The sequence below is a fragment of the Rutidosis leptorrhynchoides genome, unplaced genomic scaffold (assembly GCF_046630445.1).
Source record: "Rutidosis leptorrhynchoides isolate AG116_Rl617_1_P2 unplaced genomic scaffold, CSIRO_AGI_Rlap_v1 contig588, whole genome shotgun sequence".
Classification (NCBI taxonomy): domain Eukaryota; kingdom Viridiplantae; phylum Streptophyta; class Magnoliopsida; order Asterales; family Asteraceae; genus Rutidosis; species Rutidosis leptorrhynchoides.
In genome coordinates this window covers 31,079-53,846 of record NW_027266808.1, presented here as the reverse complement: position 1 = coordinate 53,846, position 22,768 = coordinate 31,079, and the positions used below count along the sequence as shown (strand labels likewise).

General features: G+C 34.7%; 5 protein-coding genes across 5 annotated transcripts; 1 reads left to right on the top strand and 4 right to left on the bottom strand.

The window, feature by feature from the left end:
- Positions 1–3,096: 3,096 nt before the first annotated feature.
- LOC139884688 (CBS domain-containing protein CBSCBSPB3-like) lies at positions 3,097–6,957 on the bottom strand. Its single transcript, XM_071868685.1, is given in 14 exon segments — positions 3,097–3,270; positions 3,387–3,476; positions 3,554–3,636; positions 3,794–3,921; positions 3,998–4,104; positions 4,355–4,413; positions 4,491–4,596; positions 4,851–4,917; positions 5,016–5,129; positions 5,236–5,314; positions 5,526–5,690; positions 6,436–6,568; positions 6,662–6,918; positions 6,921–6,957. Coding segments are annotated over 14 exon segments (1,599 nt in total).
- Positions 6,958–8,360: 1,403 nt separating this feature from the next.
- On the top strand, positions 8,361–10,024 carry LOC139884687 (protein KOKOPELLI-like). The gene is made up of 5 exons (XM_071868684.1): positions 8,361–8,477; positions 8,551–8,628; positions 8,745–8,875; positions 8,963–9,527; positions 9,626–10,024. Exons 1-5 carry the CDS (start codon positions 8,361–8,363, stop codon positions 10,022–10,024), a joined length of 1,290 nt encoding a protein of 429 aa, XP_071724785.1.
- Positions 10,025–10,466: 442 nt separating this feature from the next.
- Positions 10,467–11,716, bottom strand: LOC139884691 (uncharacterized). The gene is made up of 5 exons (XM_071868687.1): positions 11,636–11,716; positions 11,436–11,521; positions 11,288–11,349; positions 10,769–10,854; positions 10,467–10,559 (listed from the first exon to the last, which is right to left on the bottom strand). The coding sequence occupies exons 1-5, from the start codon at positions 11,714–11,716 to the stop codon at positions 10,467–10,469; spliced, it is 408 nt and encodes a 135-aa protein (XP_071724788.1).
- A 1,014-nt stretch (positions 11,717–12,730) lies between these two features.
- LOC139884686 (aspartic proteinase nepenthesin-1) lies at positions 12,731–14,071 on the bottom strand. Its single transcript, XM_071868683.1, has one exon. It carries the CDS (start codon positions 14,069–14,071, stop codon positions 12,731–12,733), a length of 1,341 nt encoding a protein of 446 aa, XP_071724784.1.
- A 6,605-nt stretch (positions 14,072–20,676) lies between these two features.
- Positions 20,677–22,454, bottom strand: LOC139884685 (uncharacterized). Its single transcript, XM_071868682.1, has 4 exons — positions 22,333–22,454; positions 21,749–21,958; positions 21,308–21,524; positions 20,677–20,856 (listed from the first exon to the last, which is right to left on the bottom strand). Exons 1-4 carry the CDS (start codon positions 22,452–22,454, stop codon positions 20,677–20,679), a joined length of 729 nt encoding a protein of 242 aa, XP_071724783.1.
- Positions 22,455–22,768: the final 314 nt, after the last annotated feature.

Sequence of the window (22,768 nt, the reverse complement as noted above, 5' to 3'; positions counted from 1 at the left end):
TAAAAGACTTATCAACAATTGATGGAAACAAACACCATTTTTCAAGTTTTCCGATATATCTCCGGCATCGAAAACACTGTTAAGATTGGAAGAGGTTTACCACGAGTTACCTTCCAAGGCTCTGAAAAATGCCAATATACAATCCCCTTCAACACATGGTAAGCTCTAATCGAGCGATCGGTAAATCTCTCATTCACAATATTACAGTTATGATTATTGGCTAAATAGAAAGAAACAACTTTCATACACATTGCAGAAGTTTGTTCTCGAGACATGAAAGACGAAAACTTTACAAAGAAAGGTATAATTATAGATAAACTGGTACACATACAACCATGATGACATGCGAATGCTGTGCCCATGATTTGAGTTGGGGCAGAACCACAGACACATGCAAAATCAATTGGTAGAGAAATATAAAAAGAGATTTTACCCTAAAATTTTGGGGATAACATTTTCTTATTAAATACCATAAGCTGCAAGTTCCAATTATGCAAAGAAACGCCATCCGGGCACGTGCTCACGTGCTCTTAGTCACAGGTCGTAGATTCGAATCCCCACAACCGTATAAAAAATTAATGCTAAGAGATCACATCTTTAAAGTCTCAGATATTTTTGTGCCCAATAAATAGCATGCTGCAAAAATTAACAAGCATCCAACTGGATTTCTTTCATTGCTTTTCAATCCATAATGTCAAAGATTTGCTAGTCGTAAAATTGTTTTACATGACTACGCGATATTAGTTATTCGTAGTTCACAAAGAGACATACTAGGAAAAAAGAAAGAAAAAAATCCCCAATTATGAGTAACAGAACGGTAGAAATGGGAAACTAAAATCACTAATGTAGATCTTCTCAACATCTTTGATAGGAAACAGAAACTGAATTTGCCAGCAGTTAATCAAATCTTATCTATATGTTTGTATTATTCTACACATCACCTTGAGACAAAATTATGAAATTGTACAGTTTTGTCAAGATCACATATACTGTTTGGAAAAACATAAGGGGTACACACAAACTAGTGAGCTGAGACAAACTAGTGAGCTGAGATTATCTTCTAAATGAGAAGGAAATTGTCAGCGAATACGCGCCAATATCAATCAGCAAAACGCATAACAATTTTTCCTAGGAAAAAAACAAAAAATGTCAGCCAAGTACCTGTACCTGATCATCAGAGAATCTTTCAGAATGAGAAGAAATCGAGCCGGAACTCTCCGTTTCACCGGGACTCTTCTCCGATGACTTTCTTCTCCACAGCCAACTCCTTCTGTCCATATCTCAAGTTTAAGTATTTCAATAGATACAGCTCCACATGAAATTCACATCCATTGCATTGCACAGCAGAATAACGGGTAATCAATCATAAACACATCTGAATCTGTCTGTCTTTGAATAAATTTGATCTAACAATGGATGATCCGGATTGAGAATAATGTGAAGAACCTGTTTTGGTAGGTGGAATTCAGAGTTGTCAAAAATCGGAAAGAAGAAGTGTAAGTGAGAATACACCCAACCCAACTAAAACAGTTCAAAAACAGAGGGTTTTCATAAACTTTGCTTACAATTCACTCACCCAACTACTCTAATACTACTATTGAAGAGTAAATAGCAACAGATTAATTTCATTTCCATGTGTGTGGCAATATATAATACTACTATGTTGAGATGTAGAATATGAACAAACTTATCGACTGGGCACCTACCTAAGCCACCAGATTTAACGCCATTAGACGACAGATAGGGATGAGTGTGAATGAAATGTAAGAGAGACAGAGATCGAGACAGAATGTAAGAGAGGACCACATCAAACTCAGAGGAAAAGCCAATACCCCATTTCGAAAAATCAATCAAGGATAGAAATTGGTAATGACCCACTTCAAAATTGAAAACCCCATTACAAAATATCTCCAAATTCACAGAACCCTCCAAAAAGAATACCTCATCGAGAGAAGAAGATGAACAGAGATCCAGAGAATGTCTGTGTGAGATTTATTCAAGTAATTATTACAAACAGTAAGAGTTTAATTAATTTAGTACTTTACTTACCAGTAGTACGTGAATGTATGTGATGATGGAGAACGTGAAGAATTGATGAAGGCGTGTGTTGTGTGTGATTAATAATAAATAAAAATTAAAACTTTATTGGGTTTACATAGTCAAACAATGATTCAGACATTTTTGTACGAATGAAAATGGCTTTATTCCCGCCCATTGATGAGGGGATTTTCCTCGGCACGGCAACCAACTATCGGCATTTCTTCAAACATTTTCTCATGTTTTGCGCATTATGTAGGAATATTAATATATGTTACAGTACTTTTTTTTGATGCTATTAATATATGTTACTTAAATAATAATGTTAAGAAAATTGAATAATCAAAGCTTTTACATGCATCTATCTATCTCTCTCTCTTTCTCTGGACTGTCAGTGTCAGCTAAGCTGAGTCAGCATCTTCCTGTGTATGCATGCCAGAGGAGAGAGAATGGTATTTTTTTTATTTTCTTTTTGTCAAATGGTTATTTTGTTCGTATATACTTGAATCGATCTCATTCTCAATGGTGAGATAGATAGATAGATAGATAGAGACCTTATTCTGTCCCAATGCATGATTGATTCCAAATTATTCATTAACACAATTGTTAATCCTCTTGATTGATCGATTATCCTCGAAAAAAAGTATTTTAATTTATCGGAAAATCTATCCTATAAAAAAGCATTCTTTATTATGAAATTAATACTTATCAAAATACATATAAAAATTGTGTCTCGGTCTTATTTTGTGTCCTAATCCTAAAGAACGATTGCTTGTAATTATATCTAACATCTTATCAATATGGTGTATGTTTTACTAGGAAAGAATCCAAAAATGATTGGTAGCATGATGATAAATCAATCAGACGAAAAGTGCATACGAAATAGATAATAGAAAATCTCTTGAGCAACTTCATACAAGTTTTCCCCGTACACTGTAGTCGAAATTCAGCTCATCCCACTAATTATAATATTCAAGATAAACTTTCCTTTTTCAGGAACTACAAAATGATATCTTGAAATGTTTGTAATCCTACTCAACTAACTGTTTTCAAATGAGATCATGACTGTGAACGCTTCAAATAGACAAGCATGCTAATGCCTGTCAAAACGACTCCCCCAGCCAGGATCCCAGAATAAAGAAAAGAGGATCCACTTTTATCAGCCGTTGACATACTGGATGTCGGAATCACTTGCTGACTTGTTTCGGAAAAGTCTAGATGCAACCTTAAAACCTGAGGTTGAGAAATCAAGTCAGTTATTACTTTTATTATCTCTTGACAACATTTCAATGAAAACTTTTGAGTTTTAAACTGTTGTTCCTATCAATATGGCCATCACAAATGTTTACCTTTTGTCCGGCTGATCGAGCATGGGTAACAGCAGAAACTAGATCACTATCAGCTGAAAGCAACACTCTGTCGCCTTCATCGTCTTCGTACTGAGAAAAAGAATTAGGGAAGTTCAACAACAATCAAGAACACAGTTCAACAGTATTATACATTGTTAAGAACTCACCAAAAGCTGAGGGCTTTCTTGATCCTCCCCAGCACCAATCCTTTGCATGACTACTGATAAAAGATCGCTAAAGCTTTCAGAGCCTGCGTACAAAATGAGAATGATAAATAAAAAGAAATATAGTTTTCATAACAAAATAGAGGCATTTCAATATACTATCCAATTCTTTTGCTCATGTTGAAGTAGGGAAATTTTCATCAAATAATTGTGAGGTAAGAAAGAAGAATATACAGCACCCACCATGATTAAATCGATGCACTCGACCTTTACGATCCTCGAATTTGAAGGAAAATGAGTTCCCAAGACCAAGAGAGGGGTAATACTTTCCTTGCTCCGTCGCTTCTGATGCCATCATTTCAGACATTTCGCTGAAATCATCATTCAGCAGAATCAGTCACAGAGCTGACCTGGTGGCTGATGTAATTCAAGAGGAAATTGTTATACCTGTGGGTTTCATAATCATTAGCTGGTTCTAAAGCAAGTGCTGAATCCCAGAACTTTTGCATCATTGTGTTCGCCATATCATTAACAGTGCCAGAGCTACTCTCAACCTTAAAAAACATATCCATACGGGTCAAAACTTTGACAACCTAGATACAATGTATAAATGGACTGAACATAAACCTATCGCGATTGCAAAAGAAATTCTTGTTGAAAACAAAAACCTTGACATATGGTTTTCCATCTTGAACAAGACAACCACAAAGATACTTTATTCCAAAGGTTTACCATTTTAAGAAGACAAACTCAAAACCTTAACATTCTTTGCTTACATTTACTCATTACACAAGTTCAGCGTACCATAGAAATAGCTGCATGGGTAATCTGGAGAACATCTATACAAGCAGCAACATTTCCATCTGTGCACAGAAGGTTTCGCATAAATACTTGAATACTTGAAATTATGTTCAGAAACCACAATGGAAGAAATGCTCACCTCTGTCTAGAACAGGAAGATGTAAGAACTTTCCATCATGCATTATATGCAATGCATCTAAAATAGTTGAATCCAGGGTAGCACACTCAGGGTCTGGTGTCATTACCTGGAATATTCAGAAACAGACAAACTTGATTATACAATGGTTGTAATGCACAATAATAAAAAGTGCAGTACATAATGGATAAAGCAAGTTGATCCAACAATAACAATGGTGTGCTCACAAAAGCCACCAAATGCCTCGTGTACTAACAGAGATAGCCTTCTACCTCTTGCAAGGTAGAATGAACATGAGATGAAGAAGGATGAATTATAACTAAGAGATAAGGACATGATAGAAAGCAAATTTACAGAACAAACCTTTTCCACCAAAGTTAGCTCGGGTGAAAGGTTTTGGGCAACAACTCGCATAAGGATATCCTTTGATCTACCATGCAAGAACAAAAAACAACATAGTATTTAGCTTCCAGTCAAAATTAGAAAACAAGACATACTGACAAGCTTATCAAAAAGAAATTTCTATACGTTAGTATCCCCTGAATTTTGCTTCCAATCACAATAACAACTGAGTTAACCCGGAACTCTCGCATTGTCTTGGCAGCAACATAGACAGGATCCGATGGTGATACAACTGCAACCCTGAAGAAAGTATGGAACTATGAAATTAGTAAAATGCGAAGTTTTTCACACAACCTAATCCATACAGGAGAACCTCAGCTGCCCAAAAAAGAGTTAAAGAATATACTTGGAATTTTCACCAATGATGGTCGACAAGGCTGGCTTGAACATTCGCTCCCTCAGGGTTTCTATGAAAGCTAAAGGGGCTGAAATATGAAAAAAAAAACTTTAAAATTCCATCACTTGCATATTCTTCTGGCCTAGTTGACACCAAATAGAAATGGAACAAAAAAAAAAAAAAAGTAAAACTCGAAAAAGCAAGTACGGAAACATTCTGCAGAAAATCATGGATAATAATTGAATCGTAAATGCGAAATGATTATATTTATCCATAACAAATGCTATCAGTGCACAAACCATTGCTTCCCCATTGTCGTTCAACCCCTTCCACTGCAGCCGCAATGGCATTTCCCTGTTCTGCAGCCTTCTCCAGTCTCGATATAGCATCATAAAGGCACTTTGTAATATCAAGCAGTGCAATAACCTCACCATTCTCCACAACAGGAAGGTGCCTGAATTTGCCTGTCGAAGTTCAACCAGTCAGTTACACAAAAGCAATTTGCAAGGACAAGTAGGAATTATTCTCAAGCATTCACATTCTCTCAATTGAGAAAGGACGTCAAAATGTAAAGGTAGCAACTTTCTTAGGTAATGTAGTTCGAAATCTTTCTATCAAAGTTTTCAGGGTCGTCGAAAGAAAACTTCTTTTGGATAAAATGCGGAGAAACGCACATCTAAACTTGACAAGATCTAGATAATTGACTTAATCCTATGGCAAAACTCTTATCCCTTATTCACTTCTCTAGCACAAGAGACCCAATACTGGAAATACATAGAAAATACTATAAGATACTAGAAGATCATTTCAATCTGACAGTCTCAGCTGATTTTAATAGCTTGCCCCAATACAAACGTATTTCACCTCAATTAAGAGGTAATTCCAAGAGAGGTAAAGAGAAAGTGTAGGGAAAATGCTACACGTGAGAAAGGAAAAAAAACAAGACATCTTTTCCTTCATTTGTTCTTAGAAGTTCCATTGCAAGTTCCTACCTTTCCCTCGTCCTTTTCTCACACTAAACACTATTTTTTCCTCCACAATCAAAGAAAACGGAGAATCCGAACAGTTTCGTAATAATTAATTGAAAACTTAACAATAATGAGAGGATCAAGTAGCTGTTAGCTTATTTACAGCTTAAAACAACCAAGAAACGAACAACACGTGGACATCAGCTACTGAGTCCCAAAGAAAGACGGCAAAAAAACTAACCTTGCACCATCTTTTGAAGAGCTTCAATGGCTAATGAATCAGAAGTAACGAATATAGGATTCCTCGTCATAATCTTGGACACAATTGTCTGTTCTGGTCTCAACCCTTCCGCTATAACTCGAGTGGCAATGTCCTACCCGTTAGTTTATAACACCAAAATCAATCAGCTAAACATAAACAAACAATAAAAAAAAAAAAACATTAATTGCAAGAGAACGAAGCAAACCTTATCGGTTACGATTCCAGAGAGTAGAGCATTGGCATCAGTTAGCAAAACGGCATCAACACGACGAGCAGACATCCTTCTACAGGCGTCGGACACGGTGGTGCCTTCTGGGATTGTGAGAGCTTTGGATAGCCTGAGCTTCTTGACGGTCCTCTCTCCGCCGGAGGATTGGGTGGCGGGTGCAGGCGGAGACGTGGAGCCATTGACGATGCTTCCGCCGTCGGAGGACACGGGTTTCTTGGAAGCGCCGCGTTTCTGGAGACGCTGCTCCTCCTGGGACCCACTTGGCTGCTCATCTTCAAATAAATATGAATGAATAATCCGATACTATGTAATAGTGTATGTGTTCGTATTTTGTCAGCGAGCCGAGAAGAAGAGAAGACTAAAATGAAATGAAAATGCAAATTGAAAAATATTTTTTGTGTTTTAGTGTGCACTTTTCCCACCACACTTTGGAGGGCTGAGGTCAGGCCACCGTTGTTTGTTAGTTGCACTTTTAATCCTTTCCAACTACCCAAATTGTTACGCAAGTCATAAATTATATTGTCGGTTCAATTTAATCCTAACATTTAGTATCCAACTAGTAGTAATTCTTAAAAGATTGATTCATAGTAGATAATTGGTGGTAAAAATAAATCATTTTCTTAATCTAATATTTCGTCTAACCACATATCTCTGGCGGACATTTTTCTTGACTTAGCTTTTTATTAGGAGTCGATCTCAATTTTCCAAGGTAAAAATGTAGTGATTTTATTAGCTTCTGAAAAATAATACTAAATGACATATACGCATACATATCGATCCAAATAATATACTCCTTGGAAATAAATACTCCCTCCTTCCCAAATTAAATTTTAATTTAGGAGATTTCACATAAATCAATAAAATATATTTTTTAGTTAATTTTCCAACATAATTATGATTGTATGGACTAAAAAATCATCATGGAAATATGTAGGTGAAGTTGGTGAGAGAGACATGAAGATAAAAATAGTGAAGGTGGTGAGGGTATAATGGAATAACATAATTAATGTTTCTTAAATTTGTCAAAATTTGCATCTAATTTAGGATAAAAAATTATGTTTATATTAGCATCTAATTTGGGACGGAGGGAGTATTATATATCAAGCAACCAATGGGGAGAACCTCTCTATCATTGCACGATGTGGAAGTCATGAGCAATATTTATTGAGCATGTATAGAGACATATCTTATATGATGATGATGATGATGATGCATCTTCTTTTTCCAAAGGGGCCTTTTGGTACCTATAAATCTCGAATAAGAAAAGTGATACTATTACTATTTATTTGCAAACAAGAGAAGAATGGGTGAATTGGAAAATAAGATTAAGAATCCAAGGGCATGATAGCAATTTAATTAATGTTTAGTGGCTTCTAATAACATTACACCTTTCCGAAGAAAAACTGTCAACACTCCCGCGTAAATCTTTAAACTGTATTCGTACATAAAATTTGAAAGGTTAACTTTGATTTATGTTTTTCTCCTTACTTGCTTATTCTAATTGCGATTGGTTTTCATACATCGTCTGTTTCATTAATAGTCGAAATTGGGAACCCTCAAGTTAATTTTGAAAGGGACGATATTGAAGTGCTGGGGTTTGACCGTTTGAGATTTGGAACTGAATCGAGACTTGAATCATTAGTTTTTGCTTTAAACAGAAGAGACAGAGACGGAGATGGAGATGGAGATTGATGATGTACAATCTGATCTAAATGCTTTGAAGAAGTTATACGGACTTCTTCAAATCTGTTCCGGTACTGGGATGGAATTTGCGAAAAATGAAATCGTCAAGGTAAACTAAAATCTAAAGTTTCTAAATTGGTTTGTGTGATGTGATTTACTAATTGATCTGATAAATGCAACAGTTGAACGAGAGAGCCATACGCCCGTTAAAAAGTCTGCTCGATGACGCCGCTGAACGGATTCTAGTGTCTCATTTAAAGGTAACATAAGTATGTACGTAGTAGTATAAAGCAATTGGCACTTGGAGTATAAGTACTAACATTAGTTTTGGTTTCTTCTCAATGTTTGTTGACAAACATTTTTTGTTGGGAGACAGATTGTTGCAGCATCCTGTTCTTCAAAGGTAAAGCGAACCGAGGCAAATTCGGAGGATTCTTCTTCATTTGGATCCTCAACATTAAACCTTGGTCAACGTTCTAGCAGCATTGGAAATGGTTATTCATTTCGGTGACGAAATGTTGAGTCGTTGCCGGAAAGTCAGGAGAATGTTGTCTCTGAAAAGGGAATTAAACGATGTCTTATTTGCAAACGAAGTGTGGTGCAGAACAATTCAAGCACCGAACTTCGTGACAAAGTAACTGTAACGGAGAAAGATACTAATCTTGCAGAAGAAATAACAGAAGATACTATAAAAAGAATTGAAACTGGAATTTCAGCTTTGCAGTTGTGTTCAGAGCTTCAAAGTGGAGCTCCATTGAAGGAAATACAAAATGCCGCTTCTAATTCTATGACAAGTCAGATTCCAAGATATGTTCAGGGTTTTAGGGTCTCGACTATTCCTGACGACGATAGCCCAGGGTCAGGAGCAAATAGCAATTTGTCACGTAATCCAATGGCTAAAAAGATTATAAAAGAGGATATGGTCGTTAAATCCGGACAGCCCAAGTTGCCTCCACCATCACTGAGGTCAAGTAGTTCTTTCAGACAGGTCAATAAGAGGAATGACGTAGTCATGAAGCCAACACTGTTAGATCACCAAGAATTCGAAAGCTCTAATTCAGAATCTTCGCAATCACATTATTCTTCTTCCAGTTGTTGGGCAACAGAAGAAAACAGTATCACAAGCAGCAACAAACAGGAGTCGAAAATGAAAACGCAGGTGATTCTAACTCATCGCAAAATACTTATGCAAGCTACCCAGACTCATCAGATAGTCAATATAAGGATTTCCTTTCTACTAAAACATATTCATCACAGAATCGAAGGAACCCTAAAAATGGAATCGGACGGTTTAGGAGATTGAAGAACAAGTTAGGACTCATTTTCCACCACCATTACCATCACCTTTATAAATCTGATCATACGTCCATGTGGAACAACTTGCAGAATATCTTTCACTCCTCAAATAAAAAAAGTGACCACAATGCCCATGTAAAACACCTTGCTGTCAGGAAATCGACAGCTGGCGGCGTGCCTCGTAAGCAATATTTTCATGCACTTGTAGAAGGAATGATGAGGCATGCTAAGCCGGCCAAGGGGGGGGGATCAGACCAAATAAGAGAATGGCGAAGACTAGCAGTTTGTGGAACGCATTGTTGCATCGTCGTGAAGCGAAATCACCTAAGAAAGGGCTACATGTCAGGTTGGGATTCATGAACATGAAATCAAAACCCAGACTACGGATTAGACATAGGTAAACAAGACTTTTGCTGCTGTTTTGTTTTGGTAAAAGATACAAAATCATGTAGAGAGTACAGTACATTTCCTATATGTTATATAGTTTTGTGTTCCTAGAAATGAATAACCGCTGATAGTAGATTCTGTGAAATGCATATTAAACAAATTCACACTGTGTCCAGACTCAGTGAGACTCTCAACTGCTAACAAATCGAACAGGTTTCTTTACTCTCTCTTCCTGCATTTAATAGAAATATATTGCATTTTTCAACAAAAGGCAATGGCTAACAAGCCAAAAAACACCTATTAACCCATACAGCTGAGCTTCTCCACAAGAAAATCATCTGACGTTGGGAATGTTGCTACCAAGGATATACCAAGTTGTAAGGTCATTCCAGAAATCTCCTTAGCTTCTATCTTTCTATAGGTATTTTCTGGCAAGGGCTCGGACTTTTGTGTCGAAGTGTGATGACGTAACCCGTGACCCAGGCAAGTAGAGTGGATTTAACAGTATCTGCAAATTTCCAAGGGTAAGGAATCATTACATAAAGAATGAAGCTTCTGCAGCACACAAATGATGCAGAAACAGAAAAGAAACAGAAAAGAAACATCGATCGTCCTAGGGCATGAAAGATATCAAGGACTTCCTTGGAGCTACTTAGCTTAAACCTCAAGACGTATATATCTTGCGGAAGCAGGAAATCATTAAGTTGCCTTGGTTACCTTTATGTATAGCTCGTGAACCTCTTGAAAAAAGCTTTTGATTCCATCATCATTACGAGAGTCATGGAGAAGCATAAATCGTGTATGTAAGATAGGTCAAGGAAATTACGAGCCAAAACCAATCTAGCACGAAAGTACCAATTAAAACTATGTGAAAACTGAATAAAACTTCCGCCACTGAATAATCTTGACAAACCTTAAAGTTCTGAGTGAGAGTTCTGAGAAACATAACAATTGTAATCTATAAAAATAAAGTTCATAGTTCATACTACTTAAGTATGCATAGAACAGTTGCAAGGCTATGTTTCTAATTATGCTATGAACCAGGAAGCATTTTCCAGGCATCCCAATTTCCTCGAGGCACAATTCATGCATCTGGCCTTATAGTTTCCCATGCTGTGTCAGGAACTAGACAGAATCATAATAACTAGACCTTTCAGAAATATAACAGGTAATGGTATTTATACTTCCATGCATTATACACTCATGCAAAAACCAATTCATTAGTGTAAAGGATATGACCAGCAGTAACATAAACCGACACCACCAGATCGTTAAACCTGTCAACTGCTTTTAAATACCTGAAAAGAAAATTGCATTGTGAGAAAGAAAGAACTCAAAAGATCATAATTTTTCTTCCCCTAAAACGTATCAGAATCAATCTCACATAGCACTCGTTGTCCATGCCATGTCCTGAACAATATCCAGAGCAGCATGTAACACAAACTGATGCAATTGAGCTGCATCTTCTCTCTGTCAGAAAATCAAAACATTAACGAAATGAATAAACGAAAGCTTCAAATCCTCATTTGCAAAATTCAAACTTTGTTAATGAGTGAAGATATGAGAATACAAGTGGGATCATACTTTAGCAGCGGATCCAACTTCAGCTTCGTATATTGGGATGTCATTCCTGCTTACTATTATGAAACACGCCGTGGTTGCCATATTCAAAACCTAAATTCTTCTTTATTGCGCAAAGATTAACATAACTTATAAGCAAAGCTCATTGAAATTGAAGGCATGAATTGATCAATCAAAATCGAAATGCAGTAGTAATCAGTTTTTGCGATCTAAGCTAAGCATGCTTGAGTCTGAATCAAATCTAAACAATCAAGTAAAGCAATCAAATTAATGAAGAAAAGCGAACCTCAGTGAGTTAACTAACAAATGTGACCAAACGAAACAGCAATCGATCGCACAGAGAGAGATGAGAGTGAAGACAATTTGGTCAGTTATAACCATTTTCGTCCCTAATATTTGGATTTTTGACAATATCACGTCTTATGTTTCAATGATTCGATTTACATCCTCCAACCACCCACCACGTCAGTATTATTTCTACTGTCGGATGATTAGGATTTACTTTTAATCGATGACATTGAACAAACACCAGTCACATTTGGAACTGTAAATTTCATTACTCCCTCAGGTCCTAAATAATTACATCTAAATTTGATGTACCTAAAAAGTAAATGAAACAAATATTTTGGACTATTTTCAAATAAACCTAAATTTGGCTTCCAAAAAATGTTTTTTTTATACATTCCTATAGTATGGTTCGTATGAGTCAAACCTCTCACCTTACAAATAAAAGAAGGGAAATGACGCTCAACAGTTGGACCAAATCCTAATATACTTTCAAAAATTTGTTAATTATTCGTCCGTCTCAAAATACGTCACAAGAATCAACCTAAAAATAATATCGTATATATTACTCATTTTGGGAAGAGCTCGAACAAACAAAGATGGCAAATAAACACATTTCACCTTATATACAAATGGTGTCACATTATGACGATTAAGCACAATATAAACAGGCCAAACAGCCAGTATAACTTTTTAAAGAATAATATTAACATGATGTAAATGAAAAATGTCATTTTATTACACAAGGAAACGAAAATTTATCTAAAAATTGAATGAAAAAAAAAACACACATATATATATAGGATTGATAATTTACAACTGATCACATTTAGTATGTTGGAAAGATAAAGTTTCCTTCTGAAGATCATGAACCACCAACATATTTTGCTGTTGTACATTCCCAAGTATCGACATTCCACTAGAAGACGCCATAGCCAAGCAAAGCAAACCCAAGCTAGAATCCGAAATCATGTAATTATCGCCCGGTAAATCCAAATCGGCCCCTTCAAAATGGAATACAAATTTAGGAACCTTAACTTCCGTCGACTCCGACGGCAATTTAAAGCAAACATCTAAACCAGCCGCCCCCGAATCGTCAAGTGGAAGATCAACTTGAGAAGTGAATTCTTTTTTAACTTCTTGGAATGCCGAATTATCTAAGTAAGTAATGGTAGTTCCCGAATCAATGATTAATCCACCACTACCATCATCTTGGAGTGCAAATGTGGTTTTGTCGATACTTTTCAATCGAGTGCCTCCAAGCGAGATTCCTTCAAGAGAAAGGTAATAGAAACTAGGCTGAGATGGATTTTGGACTAAAGGAGTAGTTTTGAGGACTGAATTAGACTTATTCAAACTAGCGGGTAATAGTGAACCCATGAAAAGTGGGCTAGTTTTATTGCCATCGTCGATGGATGCCATGCAATACGCGAATTTCGATTCTTTAAGCTGAGAAATAAGTGATAATGGTCCTCTGCCTAATCCTACAAGCCCTGCTCCTTGTTGGAATCCGTCTCCTTCATTGTCATCTCCGCAGCCGAATCCGATTTTCGGAATTTGAACATTTTTAGAATCCGAGGACTTGAATGTAAATGTCTCAGAAGCCATCCGCCCTTGCGTGGAAGAGTAATCCCCATAAGTATATAAATACTCACATCCGTCACTACAGCTCGATTCCGGCAAAGCTTTACATAAAGAATTTTCGCAGGGTAGTTTCGTAAATGACTTTGACTTTTTCGGGTCGAATATAGGCGTAGGTTGATCAAAACACTGAGTACAAGGCTTGCATTGAGTCCATATAAGATCACTTCCCGTATCTACTATGGCTGAGTAGCTCGACGGAGGCGTACCGATCGATAACTCCATTAAGAACTCGCCGTTGCCGGCATGGATTGGGGCAGTAAGCTGAGAATCTCCGGAGGCTAAAACCATTGCACGGAGCTTTTGCAACCTGTGGTGTCCACGCTTCATTCCTTGTCGGATACGCTCGAATTTCGTCATGTTCTTGCCAGAATCGACGTGTTTGAGCTCGGCCCTGATGCCGATGCTCTTCTTCTCTTGCAGCTGCCTAGACGTGCCGCAAGACGGAGAAACTAATAGAAAGACTAATACAATTGTCAATGACATGAATAAGGAATGTTTAGAGTACTCCATGAGAAAACTTTATTAAAAACCTAATGAAGGGGGAATGGATTATATATAAGAGAGAATAGAAAGGAAAGAGTCATACATGAAAGTTATATTTGGTGCATAAAAGGTGGAGGATATATAGGAAAACAAGACTAATGTGATAGATATGAGACCATGAAATGTTGAGAGACAATATTAATATAGTGATCTCATTGTATTACCAACTTTTGTGTTCTTATTGGGGGGAAGTTGAGATATCAACGCAATTTGATCAGGCAACTTTAGGCCGGAACTGTTGAGTTAGTAAAGAAAATGAAACGGATGAAATTAAAATAAATAAATATTGATCAAATGATTTTTGTGTATATTTTTCTTTAACCTATATATTTCTAAAGTGGAGAGATTTAACGCATGAAAGTTTTGCCCTATTTTTTCTTTTTTTATCTAAAAGAAGTGAAAAATGAACTTGATCTAATTTCGTCGCAGAATTCGACCATGGTTATATATAAATCTATCAATTATTGGTATTAGAACATCTTTTCGACAAACCAAATAATAATAATAAGTAATTCTCTCAATAAATATAAGTTCAATCCAAATAATGTAGTAATAATAATTTTATTTGGAGTTGAACTATTTTACACTTCTCCTGGGATTTCTCCTGTTTAGTTTACCTATTTCGCTATACTCATTATAGCATATGATATCATTAATTCCATCAGTACGTTTAGTACTTTGTTATTGACAAATGGACGATGAGGATTGACGGAATGTTCTAATATTTTCTTAACAATATCATTAATCATAACCATTGATTATCTATATATTATCGTTTGATTTTCATGTACCTAGATTTGTCGTAATTTATTAAAGGTGAAAAAGGAAAGAGTGCCCTAGGAAGTTTAGAGTTGGTGGGCTAACTAGCTCTAGTTTACTAATTACGTCAACAATTGATCAGAGTTTGGTTTGATTTGATTGTGCTCTTATTGTTAGGTGTCATTTTTTTTTGTTTGAAAATCGTTAATAACAATGAATTATTGACGCCTGTTTTGTGGTAATGATAACTTCAATTTCGAATCAATTTAACTTTGATATAATTTTGACGTTGAGTTGATTCAAAGTTAACCTATTGTCACTGTTCTTTGAATGTGAGGTTGACTAAAAATGAATGCTTAATTAATTGTTCCAAATGTTCTTATAAAAATTTGAGATGTATATCTCATCGATATAATTATATACCCACTATAAAAATCTAAACCTTTCTGACTTTTTTCAATTTATTTAATTTGTTCGAATTATAATTTAATTATAAATTTTATTGTTAAATCAATATCCGACAGATGACGTTTTAATTAGGAATCAAGTTTGTGTTGAATTAATATTTAAAAACACAATAAAATAATTAAATAAATTGTTATGAATAGAAGACAAATCAAATTCCTAATTAATCTCCCTATCAAATCCGATTTCTAACTATATTAGGATTTCAAAAACACAATAAAATAATTAAATAATGGGGTTTTATTTCTAATAGAAGAAAAATCAAATTCCTAATTAATCTCCCTACCAAATCCGATTCCTAACTATATTAGAATTTCAAAAATACAATAAAATAATTAAACAAACTAATTTTTTTTTGGATTTTAGACATAATTAATTAGCAAATATAATGAATTCACGCCATCTACCATATGTAGTATATATACTGTATTCTGTTTCACATTGTTGTCATACATTCATAAATACCATTCTCTCTATTCTACAACACAATTTTTTTTTTTTATATTTTTATTTTAAGATAAAAGTTTTATTTTTTATAATGTTTCAATGAATAATAGTTTAATTATTATAAAATAAGATCATATTTAAATATATTTATATCTTCATATATATGACAATTATCCGGACATATTTATGTAATATTATATATTAATTGCATTTCTTATTCTTATAATATTATAATATATGATATGTCATTCGATGTTTAAAGTTTCAACTTCTCTATTAAATTTAATAATTAATTTATATTCTCCACTTTGACTGATACTTCGTAATATTACGAATATGTTATGGCTTCCAAATTAATCTCTCCAAATTCAATTCAATTCCTAACTATTATATATATATATATATATATTTTTTGAATTAGTATTCCTAATCATATGAGATTCTTATTTTTTTGTTAGTTTTGTTTTAGGAGTATACATATAGCTATATGCAACATACTAAATTCACATGCGTACGAACAAAAATTTTCAGTACGATTTTCTTTTGCTAAGCTAGCTTTGTTTTATTTCAAAAAGAAGTTTCGGATAAGGGTTTTTTTCTCATTAATACAACTATCAATATAATATTCTATTATTGTGTAATCAACGAAATTATATTGAAATAATTATCTTTTCAATCTTTTGATTATAGATCGTTTTATTGTAGGATGGCGTCAAAATATTCTCAAATCGATGATGTTTGTCCCGGACGTATTGATTGGAAGATTAAGGCTCGCGTGACAATACCAAATTTCCGTAGCTGTATGGGAGATGTAAGTATAGAGATGATTTTGCTTGATGATAAGGTTTTTTTTTTATCCTTAGAATATTTATGATGTTGAATTCTTAGAATTTTTGTTTTTAATATATCTAATAAATTTATCTTTTATAAAATATATTTTACTGTGTGTATAGCATGGCCGCATTCAAGCAACAATAAAAAAGATCTTCTTGCAATATATAGACAACAAATAAGTAAAAGAGAAATATATAGCTTCCAAAATTTTTTCGTCTCTGAACCTACCAACAAACTTAATACTAAAAATCAATACAAATTGTTCTTCTTGAAAAATGCCATAGTCGAAAAGATTTCGGATGAAGGAATTTCAAAATTTGCTTTTAATTTTGTGAGTTTTGATTCAATTTTAAATAAGGAGAATGAATCGTTTATATTTGGTAAGTTTACTTTTAACTTTTATATTTAATTTTTTTTGTTTTATTTGTTATAATCGTATAGATCTCTTAAAAATACAGATGTTATTGGGCATGTCGTGGAGAATGAAAAAATAAGGGAAATAGTCAAGCCAGACAAGACAATGAAATTGCTTACCTTTGTTCTAGAAGATTTGGAATAAGTTTTTTTTTTTATCATTATTTATGATATAAATTTAATTATATCATTGATCTAATTTTATTTTATTTATTATGATTTTTTATTTAAATGCTTATTTTTCCCCTATGCTTAAGGAAAAAGAGGATTAATTGCATTTTGTAGGATGCTTTTGCCGAGAAATTAAATGAAGCTACATTGGATGCTACAACTTTAAAGAAATCAATAGTTATTATTTTACAATCGGCTGTTACGAATACTTTTAATAGTAAGTTCATCAATTTTCTATATTAATTTTTTTTAAAAGCTCATAATATAATATATACCATAATAAATTTTAAATAATTTTAAATTGCAGAAATTCTTGGAATAAATAATAATTTTCAAGGAACAAAGATCTTCATCAACCCGAATCTACCTGAAGATGTTGAATATAGCCAAAAGTAATTTTTTTATACCATAAATTGATTTTAATTTACACTAGATATTTTTTTTACGATTTTACTTACTGATTTTATGGTGTATTGTAGACTTAATGATATAGGCTCCTACACACAAATTATAACTCAACTATTGGGACCAATTTCGATGTCAGATGAATTCCTCTTTACGAAATATCTCCAGTGGTAATAATAATTTCATAGTCTTAATTAGTAGTTATTTATTTGGAGAATTTATTATAATCAAACCTATCAAGAAAAGTAAAATATTCAAAATTCTATTGCAGTTGGGACTTTTTACAATGCTTGCATGAATAATCGAAGTCGAGTCCATCAAGAACTGGTATTATGAAGGATGTACCATGCGCAATAAAAAAGTTGAAAAGAATGGACCAAAATGGTGGTGTCCAAAGTGTCAAGACCTGGTGACCGCTGAGCCAAAGTAAGATATCGAAAATCCATATTCGTAAATTCATCCGTTTATGCTTATAGTAATGTTATTTTTTTAGCCTTATATTTTTTTAATTAATTGATTATATTGTTGACTCTGAGCCATATCACCAAATTTAAGGGCAAAGCGATATAAATTTAACAGCATTCTACATGGGCTCTAAATAAAGTGCCAACTCCGATCCGCTAATACATATTCCAACACAAGTCAATTATTTATCATGGTTTTTTTTTTTTAGATTTAAGATGCAAGTGAGAGTTCGTGATCGTACTGGAGCAACATCATTAATGCTATTTGATCGGATGGTGAAATTGTTGATCAGCAAATTTGCAACGGACTTTATAAATCTATCAAACAAGGTTGAAATTAAATTGAGCTTATGTTTATATTTCTATTTAAACATGTTTGTAAACCACCTTATCTATTTTCTGACCATCATTAGGAAAAATCAAATAAAAACTTCTTAGCTGAATTTGAGGAAATTGCCGACAAGGAGCTGTTATTCAAATTCAGAATTACCGAGGAGGATCTATTCTCGGATTGGGATGTAACTTATACCGTTAAGCGAGTGACATCAGACGAGGGTCTCATTAAACAGTTCAAGGATAAACACTTCACTCGAATAAACTTTTTCACATTTACCTTACACATATATAATATTATAGTTGGGGCTCCCTTATTTATCACCCGTATTTTTAACATAAAAGCTTGAATTTTTTTTTTCCTTCTAAACTTCTGAGAAAGAAGAAGAAGACGTCGATGCGGATTTGGAGGTATAAACACTATCGATTGAATCTTTAGTTATAAGAAGCTTTTTCATTCCTAAAATATACACATATAATGAACTTAATTTTTTAAAATTGGTATGGTAGGATACCGATCGAGAAGATAACGACATGACTCCGACAACTGACAAATCCAACAAAAAAAAAGAGCAATGTATATTTTATCTGACGACGAGGATGATACGGGGGAAAAACCAAGTAAAGTCCGTCCCAAATTGATTAGAGTTAAAGTTGAGAAAGAAGATTAGCATCGATGAACCAAGCAAACAGTTCTAGGTTTTGTTAGGAATTTTTTATTTTTATTTTTTTTAATTAATCTTAATGCTCATCTGGATAGTCTTACTTAAACATTTGTTTTCGTATTTATATTTTGATGATTATCGAACTTCTAAAATATAAATTATGGTATGATAATTATATATAACATCCGTTTAAATAGTTTCTGAAAAAAATGCTCTCCTGTCCACCGGACGGACCCCCCGACTAGTAAAACGTAAAGTAGCATTTCCTTAAGTTTAGTCCTGGTAGAAATGACTTGCTCCGTATGTTGAAACTCTCATCAGACAAAAAATGTCAGCTCTGGATTTCATCAAAATATGTTCAATTTCAACATGATCTATTTCGATTTCGTTCTAGTTCCGAAGTACGTTTGGAACACACACGAAGCAGGTCAAACATACTTTACAAACGAAATAAATACATATAAAGCAAGTCAAACATGCCCTAAATACGAAACAAATCACACGCTAGATAGATAGTTTGGTGTAGGAGGGTTGTAGTTATTATCATCAGTTCATCACAGACAAAAGTAAAGAGAGAAAACGTATATTTTCATCCCTCACGTTTCACCTATAACACTTATTCAGTCCCTCACGTATCTCCGTTAGCCTAACAAACCTTCACGTTTTCAAAAATCAGCCAAAATTACCCCTCCGCCGTTAACTTCACCTACGTGGCACCTATGTGGCGCTCCGTGGAGCCTACTCATGCCCAGTCAGCTAAAGGACCAATAAAATTGTGGCACGTGATAGTGGCATGTCACACATTTTTTGCCATGTCACCAATTTCTGCAAAGAAAATGTTGATATTTTGATGACGTGTCAAAGTTTTTTTATGAGTTAGATGACACGTATCATAAATATATTGGTCCGTTAGTTGACTAGGAGGCCACTAGGCGCTATTTGTGCAAAATTAACGGCAGAAAGGTATTTTGTGGCTGATTTTTGAAAACGTAAAGAACTTTTAGACTAACGGAAAACGTGAGAGACAGAAAAAATATTACAGATGAAACATGAGGGACGAAAATATACGTTTTTTCAAATTAAAAGATGTTGAATTTAGCTCGATTGATGAACAATATTTCAACTGGGTCCCTCCTTCATGGAAGCAGGCATTTGAGTAAAGTTACATCTTTTATTATTATTACTGCACCATTCATCATATTCATAAGATTCAAGTGTCAAAGAAAATACATATATAAAGGTATTGTATGCATATTTACTACTCAAGCAAACTGGAAAGATAGCATTCTGATAGTTACATCGCCATTCTTACTTACAGTTTTGAATACCAATTAATCTATCACCTCAATAGTTTGGACATTCAAAAAGAAAATCACTAAATTGGATTTTTTACTAAAACACAAGGACTAAATACTATATATCCCGCTCTGCACTTAGCCTTCAAGATGGTAAGATAAAAAGGCACATCTTCACTGTTTGATTCACAAGGACCTCGATTTCATTAGTAAGTTGCCTGCCTCGGAAACACAAAAGATAAACCAATTCCAGAAGGCATTATCTTCATTGCTCGTAATAACAAGGTTTGTTCATCCTATTTGCAGGTTCTTTGTTCTCTTTACTGCCTTTTCCACCAAGCAGCATCGTCTTTCTGTCTCTGAATCATCTCCAACTCACGATAACGCGCCTCTTCTTTCTGATGAGACTCTAAAGCTTCCTTTCTCTGAGATTCATGTACTCGCCTCCTATTCTCTTCTAGCATTTTGTCCAACTCTTCTCTCTCTTTTCGAGCTTGTTCCTGTGGTATTCACAAATGATCGTGAGTCATGATTCATGACTACTTGTAAGAAGATTATAACTCTAAATCGATCAAATGGATACATTAAAAAACTAAACCATAGCATTTCTTAATAAATTTGTTCAAATACAAACACACAGTTATACTTCAAACACATTACCATATCATTTTCCCAAAAGGTGGAGTTCTAATAACTTCTCGATTAAGCTTAACTCTTTAGTTGGAAAATAGACCAACAACTTTACGAAGCCTTATTTATTCAACCACTATACAAAGAATGCCTTCAAACCAAGCATGTCTATCCTTGACAAGTTAATTATTTCTCAACGTTTCACAAACTAACATATCGGCGTCTTTCAGGAAAGAGAGGATTTCGAAACTCTAGTCTGTATCTTAAGAAAAGGATAAATAAAATATTGGGATTTGTTTTTCCAGTTTTGGTAATGCTCACCTCCTTTTGTCTGGCCTTGGTAAGAGCAGCTTCCTTCTCATTTTGAAGTTGATTAACAACATTGTCAAACAATTGCTTCCGCCCGTTTTCAATGCGCCTCTCAATTTCAAGCTTAACTTCTACAGAATTCAATCTCTCTTCAAACTTTTTCTGTATTTCTTCCTCCAGTCTCCTAGCAGTTTCTTCCTCTAACAAGTTTAATTCCACTTCTTGTAGCCTGTAAACGAAAAGTGAATGTCAAGCAAGGAGATGAAGAATGAAAGAAAAATATTGCAGCTGATACAAATATGTTTGTCTAATTCAAAGACGTATGACGAGCTCGCAGAAGCAAGATTTTTAGCTTTTCCTCGATATCAAAAGTCACAGTTTCACATACAAATGAATTGCACAGAGGCTATCTTCAAGCATAAGCAATGCACATATCAATGCTTTTCAAATTACCTTTTCTTTTCTTCTTCCTCCTTCTTTTGTTTATCAACCGCATTTTTCCGGTCAATTGACGACACTCTTGGACTAGGAGACTTGGACAATGAAGCACTTCTACTTTTTTGTTTCCTGTACCGCCTACCCGTTGGCGACTTACTTTTGCGGCGTTTATAAGATGGTGAACGACTTCTACGGCGAGCCGGTGAACCCGAACGACTTTTCCGCCTGTATTCAAAGCATCATAGATTAAAACACTACTTGAACCCTTGAAAATTAGAACCATCTACTGAATGTAAATGACAAGCTAGCCAAAGATTGACTCAGTGCCTGATGTTTGTTCAATAGAGTTCTTTCATAAATCACAAAGTGTAATTATGAGCCTTTCACTCTTCTTGCAACAAGATCACAATACTTATCAAGTAATCCCATAGCTTGGGACCCCAAATAAATTGAAACAAAACCCACTAAAAATCAATGGCTGCATAAATTTTACAAAGTAGTATTGATAAGAAAACGCACAGAGACGATGAAAAAAATAGGAACTTTGGAATAAAATTTGCAGAGAGAATGAGAGATGGGCATAGCTGCAAAAAGTGAACCTTGAATGAGGTGAATGGCTTCGGTCCCTTCTATCACGTCTTCCGCGACGGGTACCGACGGTTGCAGGCGCAGGATACCTTCTCCGGTGCGGTGGTGGCGAGCGGGATATGCTTCTTCCCATCTCTCTCTCTCTATCTGGTCTCGACTGTTTCACTTGGCGCCGCGTTTTGTTTTTACAATTCAGCTTATGTTCTTTTTGTCTAAATTACACTTTGGCCATTAAGTTATTGTTTCTCAGCTGACTTAGTCCGTAAACTTCTGAACTTTGTTTTATTCGACTTCGATCATGCAAACTCCCGTAAGAAGAAGGTATTATTCTTGATTGCATGTTTGGTTCAAACAATTATCCAACTTTCAGTAAATATTTTGTCGAATTTGCACGAGTAGCCGTGGCCTGACGATTAGACATTTCTTATGATGATTCATGAGTTAAGT

Excerpts from the sequence above, each read along its gene's own strand:
- LOC139884687 (XM_071868684.1), top strand. The coding sequence starts at position 8,361 with ATGGAGATGGAGATTGATGATGTACAATCTGATCTAAATGCTTTGAAG. Across the intron at positions 8,478-8,550 it reads CGAAAAATGAAATCGTCAAG|TTGAACGAGAGAGCCATACG; the intron begins GTAAACTAAAAT and ends TAAATGCAACAG. Across the intron at positions 9,528-9,625 it reads AGTCGAAAATGAAAACGCAG|AATCGAAGGAACCCTAAAAA; the intron begins GTGATTCTAACT and ends TATTCATCACAG.
- LOC139884691 (XM_071868687.1), bottom strand. The coding sequence starts at position 11,716 with ATGGCAACCACGGCGTGTTTCATAATAGTAAGCAGGAATGACATCCCA. Across the intron at positions 11,522-11,635 it reads AAGTTGGATCCGCTGCTAAA|AGAGAAGATGCAGCTCAATT; the intron begins GTATGATCCCAC and ends ATTTTCTGACAG. Across the intron at positions 11,350-11,435 it reads GCATGGACAACGAGTGCTAT|GTATTTAAAAGCAGTTGACA; the intron begins GTGAGATTGATT and ends TTTTCTTTTCAG.
- LOC139884686 (XM_071868683.1), bottom strand. The coding sequence starts at position 14,071 with ATGGAGTACTCTAAACATTCCTTATTCATGTCATTGACAATTGTATTA.
- LOC139884685 (XM_071868682.1), bottom strand. The coding sequence starts at position 22,454 with ATGGGAAGAAGCATATCCCGCTCGCCACCACCGCACCGGAGAAGGTAT. Across the intron at positions 21,959-22,332 it reads AGCCATTCACCTCATTCAAG|GCGGAAAAGTCGTTCGGGTT; the intron begins GTTCACTTTTTG and ends CTTTGAATACAG. Across the intron at positions 21,525-21,748 it reads GAGGAAGAAGAAAAGAAAAG|GCTACAAGAAGTGGAATTAA; the intron begins GTAATTTGAAAA and ends TTTCGTTTACAG.